At 44.8% G+C, this 10,839-nt stretch overlaps 1 protein-coding gene across 1 annotated transcript; it reads right to left on the bottom strand.

The window, feature by feature from the left end:
- Nucleotides 1-1,060: 1,060 nt before the first annotated feature.
- TOB1 (transducer of ERBB2, 1) lies at nucleotides 1,061-5,180 on the bottom strand. The gene is made up of 2 exons (XM_044248670.1): nucleotides 4,916-5,180; nucleotides 1,061-2,997 (listed from the first exon to the last, which is right to left on the bottom strand). The coding sequence occupies exon 2, from the start codon at nucleotides 2,850-2,852 to the stop codon at nucleotides 1,818-1,820; it is 1,035 nt and encodes a 344-aa protein (XP_044104605.1). The 5' UTR covers nucleotides 2,853-2,997; nucleotides 4,916-5,180; the 3' UTR covers nucleotides 1,061-1,817.
- Nucleotides 5,181-10,839: the final 5,659 nt, after the last annotated feature.

Here is a 10,839-nt window from a genome sequence, read left to right as displayed (position 1 = left end):
CTCACCATGGAGTGGATGAAACAGCTCAGCTCGGTTATTCCCAGTGCTTGTTTCCTTAAAACTTTTTATTGCTCTAAACTGCATGGATAGCAGACAAAAGGCTTTTGTACACTGGTGTCCAAAAAACTCATTTAAGACCAAATTTATTTCACCAGTATCCTAGACAGTGCTGGTTCCTTACTATAAATGTAGTTTCCTTCCAATTCCAGGCAATTTTCTCACCTATACTATGTCAACACTACCAATGGACATTTAAACAGTGAAATGACTCATTTTACTTTAAAAATAGTATCTCCTACTTCCAACTCCTCACTTTTTAAAAATTCCATCCCTACCAGGCCACTACAATTTGACACATTACAGGTGAGTAACCTCTGAACCTTCCCCTCTTCTCCCAAAGCAGCAGGTTGGCAAAACAACTGTATTTAAAAAAGAAAGAAAAATAAACTTTCTTACTGGGAAAACACACACAAATACTAACATTTAGCACCCTATCCTGAGCAGATTTTGATCATAAATTCTCCAGCTAAATATGACTGAACTTTAAGTGTAAGGATTAGTAAACAGACCTAATCTTCTTTTTAAATTAGTTAGATCGGCTGCTTTGTCCTAGCAAGGTTTCTGAGCTATTCATCTCCCATGCAGAAACAGAAAACCGATCCAGTGGTCTCCCCATATACATTTCAAATAAATCCTCTCCGGTTACAGGAGTGAATTTCATCATCGGACTTTTAGATGTCAGCACAATACAATTTAACACATTTCGTAAAACACGGTTGCCTAGACTTAGTCTAACCATTCCTATTCACAGGGAGACAGATGTGGGCTGAATCAAGTCGCTTAAAAATATGTAAATAAAGCCATCCCAAGCATTGGTCAGGCTGCGCTGTTTTGACAAGACGTTGTACGGCCAACTGCTACTATCTGGTGCAGTACAATGGCTTTTCCGCCACTTCTTCGTGATTCTGGGAGTCAGACCTCTCGGCAACCACTAGCATTTACATCGTAATTCCAGAGGGAGCTCCTGGCCAAGGCTTCAAAACAAAGATCACGATAAGCGTTTTTAATTTTAAAGAATTTTAATACAAACTTAATATAAACTATTTCAGTCCCTCTTAACATGTAAGACACTGACTCAAAATACTTTTATACCGTTTTTTTCAAGTATTGCACAATATAGGTACAAAATTAATATTTACGATTACATTTTCTTCCATAATATATAGCAAAAATCTTTAAACCTTTAACAGAAAATACATTTTTTTGAAAAAGCAAATTTTCGTACATTTTAATTCCACCACTAAAGGAATATCCTGTACACAATTTTGAGAATAGTTGATGTCTTTAAGATGGATATTTTACAATTTCAGTAAAAAAAATACATGAAGCTGCTGCTGTCACAGGTCACTGTAGTAAAAAGATATAAATGCAATACCGTGTTGTAGAAACAATATATATATCCTCTGATATTTTACAAACTTTGTACTAAATTAAATTATACAATTAGAAAAGACCAATAAACCCACTTATTAGTGCCAATTTTTTATAAAAAAAAAATCAGCCATGTCCTTGCTATATCTTAAATACTGTAAGAGGCCATATCTGAGCGTATACTTTAAAATATACAGTCAGTATAAAATAACTTTGTGCTTGGTTGGCAAATGAAAAATGATGCAGGTTTTATTTTTGTAACCAAGCTTGAATGTATCCTTACTATAAGCTTAAAAAAAAAAAAAATCTCAAGGAGGTGAAAAAAAAATCCCCCTTGGGCCCGTGCATTTTAACTTGTAGGATTCTTTTTTTTTTTTTTTCCTTTTTTAGTTAGCCATGACAGGCTGGAATTGCTGGTTAGAATACTGCATGTTATTTAAGCTAAAATTCAAGCCATCTACAAAAGACTTCTCGTTGAGGCCTCCATAGGCCGCAAACACATCAAAGGCATTACTGTACTGGAGAGGACTGAGGTTTAGGGGGCTGTCACCTGGGAACATTCCATTGGTACTACTACCTTGACCCTGCATGTTAGGAAAAATAAATTCCTTGGCATTGGGAGAAAGAGCGGAGGCTTTCTGCTGCGGCTGCGGCTGCGGTGGCGGCGGCGGCGGTGGCGGCTGGGAGGGCTGCTGCTGCTGGGGCTGCTGCTGGCTGCCCAGGCCGAGCCCGTACAGAGAGTGCATTGAGGAAGAGATGGCTTTCTGCTTCAAGAGGTCATTCACATTCAAGCCGAGGTTGATAGGAGAAGTACGTGCAACCTTGTTGCTGCGGCCACTATTCTTCATTTTGGTAGAGCCGAACTTGGTGGCAGCAAAAGTGGCAGTGGTAAAGGTTAAAGGCTGAGTGGACCGGGGCATGAAGGTAGGGCTTACAGCAGCAGAGTGACCAAAGGGAGGCGACGGAGAGCTGGACACTGATGAGGCTGGGTCACTGATGGGCATAAAAACCTGGGCCTCTGGGTTAAAGCTGTTTTTGATCTCCTTATCCAACTCACATCCATTTTCATTATTATCATCCACATAAAGCACCTTCACTGGTCCCTTTTCACCAATTTGGTAGGAAACCTCAAATGGGTCGATCCAAACACTAAGATCCTGTGGCAGATTGCCACGAACATCATCAATGTCCAAACCACTCTCTTTGGATGCTTGTTCAATCACTGGGTCCACTTTCTCCCCTATGTGTATACATCTAAACCCTGATCCTTTGTATGGCTTTTCAGGATACCAGTGCCCTTCATATTTCTTCTTAAGAAGTCTTTCAAGCTCTTCACCAAAAATGTTGACACGTCTCCTGGGAAGCTTATTGTACAAATATGAAATAATAAAATTTAGTGCTACTTGGATTTCAAGCTGCATAGCTGCTATGCCACAAAGTGAGATTTGTGTTTCAACTTCCCCCCACACACGCACACAAAAGTGTTCAGTTTGTGGCAGAGAAACAGATTTTCATTCAAAGTGCTGGTACTTTGTAGTTTATCCTTCACCTTCAGTGGTCTTGCTCCTTAAAGAAAAACAAAACAAAACAAAAACAAACATGTCCAAATAAGAGAAATCTAAGTCCCACAACTTCTTCTTACCCCCAGAGTAATTTTACTTTTGAAAAAAGTCTAATAGGCTGAAAGTCAGAAAAATATAATCAGCACAAAATAAAGGAACATACAATAGAAAATTGTTTATTAAAGTTCCAAAATCTCACAGGACAATTTGAGATTTACAGCTAAAACAATGTATTTAAAATCCTATTATTTACTTCTTTTTTTCTGAATACAACTCTAAAATATATATATATAGATAGATATAGATATATATCTGTATCTATATATCTACAGCATATGCAGTGTGTTTATTCCCTCTGTTCTCAAAAGAATATTTATTGGAAACTCTACTCCGCACACCGATCCACCTACCTCCACACACATTTATACCAGCTTTAGAAAGCGATCATATTCCTATTCACTAATTTAGGAGTGAATTCTGTATTTCAGTTCATCCTGTATATATGCTCCCTAGATCTGCTCTATCATTAAACCTTCAGACACTGGAGAAGTTAGGAAAATTAATTTCCGAAGTACATGATGCTAAAATTAAAAATACTAAATGCTAAATGAATTGCCATCCTAGTGAAGGATAATTATGAACCAAATTATCCTACATAGCTGCCGTCTTAAATACACATGTAAGGGCATACAATGTAATAATCGAGCTTCTCTCTTCTTTTCAGTGTCTATTATTTTTCAAAATCAGAAAATACCTCTTTGGCAGCAAATGTAACAAAGGCAACAATTAATTTCAAAACTCTATTGATTCTTCTCTTTAAAGGCCAGGGTTTCTGAGTTCTATTCTGATTTTCAAAACCACCTCCCTCCTTCACGATAAGAGGACCGCCGGAGAGGCTTGTACGATAAGGTCGACCTTTAAACGTTTGCTGGATCAGCACTGGGTGGGGATAAGAAAAGATCAAGGGCAAACAGAAGATATTTGCAAAAGGGATCTATTTGTACACTGAGGTTGATTTACAAGGACGTTTTAAAAATCAAGTTGGTATTAATCCATCTGTTTCATTTTCCATATTCGTGGTGACAAAGGGAAAAGGATCCCTGGCTGCCCTCAAACTACACTTTGCAAGCTCGAAGCCTGAGCGCCGGCAGAGGCAGCTGATTAAGCCAAAACGCTTGACGGTGCAACCGAGCGAAATTCAGGCTCCGCCGAAGGTAGTTTCAAAGCAACGCCTTAAGACAGGAGTGTGAAGAATTACATAAACAGCCAGTTGGGTCTCATTAGATTTCTGCTCACAGCCCTCGGAGCCCAAGCGCTGGAGCAGCAGCAGCGAGAGGAGGAGGAGGAGGAGGAGGCGGAGGAGGAGGAGGAGACGGAGAGGAGAGTACAAGTCTCCTCCAAAAAGGAGGAGGAGGAGGAGGAGGAAGGCCACGAGAAATGGCAAAGCAACTACTCGGGGCCGGGCACCGGGCAGGTCGGGGCGCCCGCCGCTCCCCTCCCCCCGCCGTAACCTGACCCGCCGCTCCCGCTCCCGCCCCCCGCCCGAGGCTCCTGGGACCCGGCCAGAGCCCGGGGAGCACCGGCTCCCCCGCACCCTTTTCGGTCCCGGCGGCCACCAGCCCCGCGGACCCCGCGGTCTCCCTCGAGCTCGCCGCTCCTCCCCGGCGCCCCGACCCCCGGTTCCCGGTCAGCTCGGCCAAGGCAGCCCTTCCCCGTTTACCCTCCCGGCCCCGGCCGAGCCCGACGCGCCTGCCGGCCCCGCCTCCAGGTCCCGGGCGCACTGGGGCCCCTCGGAGCCGCTCCCCTCGGAGCCGCTCCTCTCTGCGCCCGGGCCGCGAATCCGCCGTCCCCGAGGGCCCGGGGCTCAACGCCGCCGGAGCCCCTCGGTCCCCGGACCCCGCCCGCCGCCCCTCGATACTTACGGGCTGCTTCCACCACAGAGCCGGCCGCGGGGCGGGGGAGAAGGGGCGGCAGGGCGGGGGCTCGGGAGGATCGGCAGCGGCCAGCAGGCTGAATGCAAGACGGCGTCGCCGGGCGGAGGACAGGGGCCTCGGCGCGGGCCTCGGGAACTCGCCCCCTGGGGCTCGGGGTGACGGGGACAGGTCAGGCGAGCGCGCTCACTTCTCCACACAGCCCGGTGCCCGGCCCAGCATCCCCGTACTACGACCACTGCGCGCCGGGCCAGAGCTTCGCTCCTTCTGCCGCGGCGCGCGCCCCGCCTCTCGTTTTATAGTCTCCTCCCCGCCCCCATCCCCTCCCGTAGGGGTGCGCGCGCGCCCGCCTCGCGTCACACAGCTCGGGGCCGCGTAACCATTCCCCGCCCTCCCGCCCCTCACCCCAGACCCTCCGCGGCGGCTCCGCCCCTGCCCTGCCCCTCGACGCCATTGGTCAGGTCCCGCCTGCCCATGTCCCGACGGGCGGTGGAGGGCCCCGTACGTAAGGCCACACCTCTCGGGCTCCCTAACGGCCAATGAACCGACGTCCTGGAGGCACTGTGGGCGGGACTAAGAGAAAACTAGGAAAGGGACTGGAGGAGAGAAGTGCCAGTGAGGGCGACGGTGGTGGGTGGGGCGCCTGACGCTTGGTCTTGGAGGAGAGCCCCAGAGAGAAGGGGGGAGGGGAGAGAGGCAGGTGGCGGAGCGGCGGGGAGAAGAGCCCGAGGCCTCGAGAGGGAGGGGACAGTTTACAAAAAATGCCCTACCCGAGTGGGACTGTGGCCCAGGAAAATCCCACTCGTGGACGAGCTACCAAATCGGCCTCCAGTGCACCCGGGAGAGCCGAGAGAAAGGGCGAACTGTGTGACAGGGACTCGTGCACCCGGTTAATTGAATATTAATCACCTCCGGGGCCTAGGCCAACTGCCACCCAGAGATTGGCAACAGCAGAACCCAAAGCGGCCGTGCTAGGCTGGGGGTGGGGAAGGGACTCCACCTGGCCACACCTCCCGCCTGGGTGACAGTTTAACTGCCTCCGCATCCCACATCACAACCTCCCCGTGCGACCCGGCAGCAACTTGGACGTGGGTGTGGCCTGAGACTGTAAGAAGAACCACGTTTTGTTCCCAATGTCCTAGCCTAGGCCTCCGTGCCAAATTGCGTACGTATCTAAGTGTATATATACATGCGTGTATTTCAAGTGTCCTTTACCATCAATACACACAATATACACGGTGCCTTCCTGTAAGGTGCGTTTAGGATGCTCTTCGGTTGAACTATGAGCGGGTAAATAGGGAGCGCGGAACGAGAGGGACTCAAGGGAGGCCGGTAAGCGCCCCTTCCCACAACCTGCGGCGGAGAAAGACACGAAGTTGCATGGGCGTGGAACCGAGCGTCCCTCTCTGCTAAAAATATTGCTCACAGGTAGCAACGACGCCTGATTGGTCGCGCTTCTCCCGTAGCAGCTAGGCGATTGGCTGTCTGGTATCCAGGAGACCGACGTCAAACGCGCAAGGGGAAAGGGGAGAGAAAGTCTAAGGGGAGGGAAGGGTGGAAGGGTAAAGAGAGGAGCAATGAATGAAACGCCCAGCGCAGGCCTTCTCCTCCCTTTGCTCTGCACTCCAGAAGAACTTCCTGGAAAAACACCAGTTGGGGCTCCGCCTTCCTCTTAAAACTGTGGGGCCTGCACTGTCAACCTGCTATAAGGAAGTTATAAGCAACTCCCCGCGGAGTAGGGTGTCCGCGGAGCCGGCTGTGTAGACCAGCTGTGCTTATTGCACACGCACCCGCTGTAGGTGTTAGGCCTAGAGGCTTTGCGCTTTAGGGATGCGAGATCCGATCGTAGCCTTTTTCTCCACCCTTTCATGCCCTCGTGCCTCCGCCCCCTCCCCCTGTTCCCCTTTAGAAGGAACCCAATCAACAGAGGATATATCTAATGTCCCCGATGTGTGCGGGAGGAGGAGGGAAGGGTGTGTGCGATGGGTTGAGGGTGGGAGTGGTCAGGTGGCCGATTTCAGGTTTATTGCACGGATTCCTAAAGCTCAGGTGGCGTGCTTTAAGAACATTCAAGTTTTACTCAAAGACTCTTCAAATTCCGATTTTTTTAGTCTTTGGATTTTTTTTTTGTAACAAGGAAAAGTGGGATTTGATTGCGAAAGTGTGGATGTGTTTTATTTTATTTTATTTTTGGAAACATTTTAAGTTAAATGTTTCTCTGCATCAAGATATATTCTTTCAGTGTTTACTACTTTTTGCTCAGTCGTTTTTTTGTTTGTTTGTTTTCTAAAATGAATATCCACTCCATTTGTTATTAAAAAATGAGTTATTTTTAATTTTATAATTAGTTGAGGGCAGAAGTTACAAGAAGAAAGATAGGATATTTTGGGAATGGCCTATCAAGAGAAACATTTCATCTTTCCTGTGCCCCAAGGCATAATTTCTCTTAGCATTAGGCAAATAATATTTGCTGTACCAAACACTCAGCTTTGCAGGACCTTGTGTCTGGCCATGTGTCTTGATTTGTAATTTGGAAAGTATATCACTATAATTAGAGGAGTATATTAGGCTCAGCTGAGATTAAAATGTCTAACCAAAGATAGATGAATTGTAATTTTGTCAACCTTATCTATACTTTCCACAAATTCTCAAAGGGAAGGCACAAATTCTCTTTTCTGAACATCCCCACTCTATAATCTCAGGCTTAAAATTCAAGAGCAGACATCTGATAGGTTCTGATTAATTAGCAATAGCGTTAAATTGAATTTTTTAAAAAAAATTTAGACGTCAAAAATGCGTGAGTTATTGCAGCTTAGTCCAAGGGTATGAGAATGTTTCAAAACAAATATAAACACACACACACACACACACATACACACACACACAAACACACAGAGGCCCCATGTCATCTGAAGGGCAGGTGTTGGAAGATCTGAATTTTATCCATTTCTATCAACCTTCAGTTCTCTCACCTACAAAAAGGGGTTGGATTATATAATCTCTAATATCTCTTTCAATTAAAAAATCCCACGTTTAAAACTCAGTGCCCCTAAGGTAAACAATGTAGTTGTTTTAAAGATATAGATTGCAAATAAAAGGGAAACCAGAGTCATATCCTTCCAAGTCACAAGGGATAAAACTCCCTTTATCCAAGTTTTAATCTTTAAAGGCCCCTTGATGACTTGTTACTATTTCACATTTACTTTGAAACTGCACAGGGGACTGGATTGCCAAATGATTATTTTGACTTATGGAGGGAAAAAAAGCATTGATATGAGGCTCTGAGTGCTATCACAACAATAGGAATTCCTCTTTGTGGGCAACTAATAGTCACTGAAAATCACAGTCTTTGCCTTTCCCTGCCTGTGTTCCACACAATTAATTCCTAGAGCAGTGCCTCACACTGAAGCTTATGATTGTTTGGTAAACGAATGTGTTTCAATATTATTGTGAAACATGGTTCTTGAAGGTGCTCTGAATTATTATCTCATTCACACATAAACACACACACACACACACACACACATTCACACCTGGATTTCTGACAAACGGATCCTCAACCTAAACCTTCGAATTTTCATTCTGTTTCTTTGTAAACTGAGGATTACAGGAGAGTCACCATCACCTAATGTGTCCCTACTAAGGGTTGTTTCACTTCTAGAGAATCAGCCCTGTATCTTTACTTGAAAGATGACATAACAAGCATAATGTTTTTGTCATTAATGTCATTGATTTCTTGTGGACAGTCATGTAGCCTGAACTATACAAAATTTTTAATTATTGGCAAGGAACAATTATAAACTAATCACTGACTTATTAAAAAACAAGTAAGCCCACTTTTCCCTAAACACTTTTCAAAGAAAGTTGCACATTTATGACTAATGGAACCTCAGTGTGGTTTCCTATGGCTTCTCATAGGGGTTAGTGAAGGAGGGCCACACATTCTCTAAGAGATGGGTACACAGATATTTGGAATTGAAAAATAACTAGATAACACTGAACAAACCCACTAATCTTTGGAACAAGCATTTCCACTGAAGGAATTGGTCGGATAGGAGAACATGTCCTTATAACTTGCTTACTCCTTATTATCTTTTTTTTTTTAACTCCCTATTATCTCAGTGAACAAAAATCCAAGCCAAATCTTTGAATTTCTTTCCATTAGCCAAGGAGGAAGAGATCATAGTTGCAGATTCTGGGAGTGATACAGTGTTCGCAACAGTCTGCGTACCAAGAACATTAATTGATTTACATTGATTAATAATATCAGAATGCTTAACTATATGAATTCTAGATCTCACCTATTGTGCACAATGTTAAGAAAAACTGAAAGTGCTCTATTGTAATAATACATAAACTTAAAGCATAGGTTGCATCTGTTATGCAGCTGTGCTTACTCAAGTGAATTACATACACAAAATTCTAGTTTATACAATAGATACACGGTCCAGAAATATATATATATATATATATGGTATTTGAGAAAGAAAATAAACGCTCACACCCACGCACACACACACTGACCCATGCACAAAACCGTAAGAGCCAACTCCATGTTTTCCCAGCCTTCACTGCAGCAGGGTGACATTGTGACAGTGCTGTACCAATGTGACATAAACAGAGGTTAGCCGGGATGGTTTCTGAGAAAGCTTTGCTCTTCTTATCAAGGGAACTTATTCCAGTTGCTACTGCTACATAACACATTATCCAAAACTTAGTAGCATCAAACACCCATTTGATTGTGCTCTGGGATCCTATAGGTCAGGAATTCAGACAGGGTACAGGGGACAGATGGCTTTTCTATGCCCCACAACATCTGGAGCTTCAGCTGGCGGGGGGGGGGGAGGGTGCTCAAGCACTCAAGAATCATCTGGAGCAGATGTGTCTAATGGAACTTTCTCTAATGATAGAAACTTGCTGTACCTATATTGTCCAATAGGATAGCCACGAGTCACATGTGACTATTGAGACCTAGAAAGGTGACCAGGGTGACTGAGGAACTAACGTTCTCATTTAATTTTAATTAAATGTAAATTGAAATAACCACAGGTGGCCAGTGGCTCCTGAGTTGAACAGCATGAATCTGGAGGCGTTTTCGCTTAATCTGTCTAGCACCTGGGCTGCGATGACCAAAGGCTGGGCTCAGTTGGCACTGTCCACTGGAACATCTACAAATGGCCTCTGAACTCTCCCTGTGGCTTGGGCTTCTCACAGCGTGGCAGTTGGTTCTGAGAGGAGACATCCCAAGGCGGGGGGTGGTCTCTGAAGAGCGAACATTCTAAGAGAAGGACATGAAAGGTCCATGGCCTTTTATTGACCAAGCCTTGGAAGTCACAAAGCACCACTACTGCCCTATCCATTGGTGGAAGTATTCATAAGCCTGTCTAGAGTCAAGAGAAAATCACCGAGACGCCCTCTCCACCTCTAAAGGGAGGAATGTCAATGACTTTGGCACCATTATAAAAAATCACCACTGGGAAATTTCCACCTTTTTTTCTGCCTTAACATGAATCTGATAGCAGGAGCTACAGCTGCCTTTTTAGCACCATGAAGAGGATGCAAGATAATCACAGAGATATAGGCTCTGACCAAAGCTAGTGACTACCTAGCTCTACTCTACTTTTTAATCCACATGAAATGCTCCATGACTTACAGCTGAACATATTCTCATCAAAAACACTGATTTAACATCTTTTAAGGAAACCTGAACTTGATTCTTAAAAAAAAAAAAAAAAAAGAAAGAAAGAAAATTTATCTAGTCTGAATATTATCTAGACTTTATCCTTATAAAACCTGGAGGGGTGTCTGGGTGGCTTATTTGGTTAAGCATCCACCTCTTTTTTTTTTTTTTTAAGATTTTATTTATTTATTTGACACAGACAGATCACAAGTAGGCAGACAGAGAGAGAGGGAAG

This window comes from Neovison vison, chromosome 5 (genome assembly GCF_020171115.1).
Source record: "Neovison vison isolate M4711 chromosome 5, ASM_NN_V1, whole genome shotgun sequence".
Classification (NCBI taxonomy): Eukaryota; Metazoa; Chordata; class Mammalia; order Carnivora; family Mustelidae; genus Neogale; species Neogale vison.
This window is presented reverse-complemented; position numbering and strand designations above follow the sequence as displayed.

What these genes read in the sequence shown, in the direction of transcription:
- TOB1 (XM_044248670.1), bottom strand. Translation starts at nt 2,852, where the DNA reads ATGCAGCTTGAAATCCAAGTAGCACTAAATTTTATTATTTCATATTTG.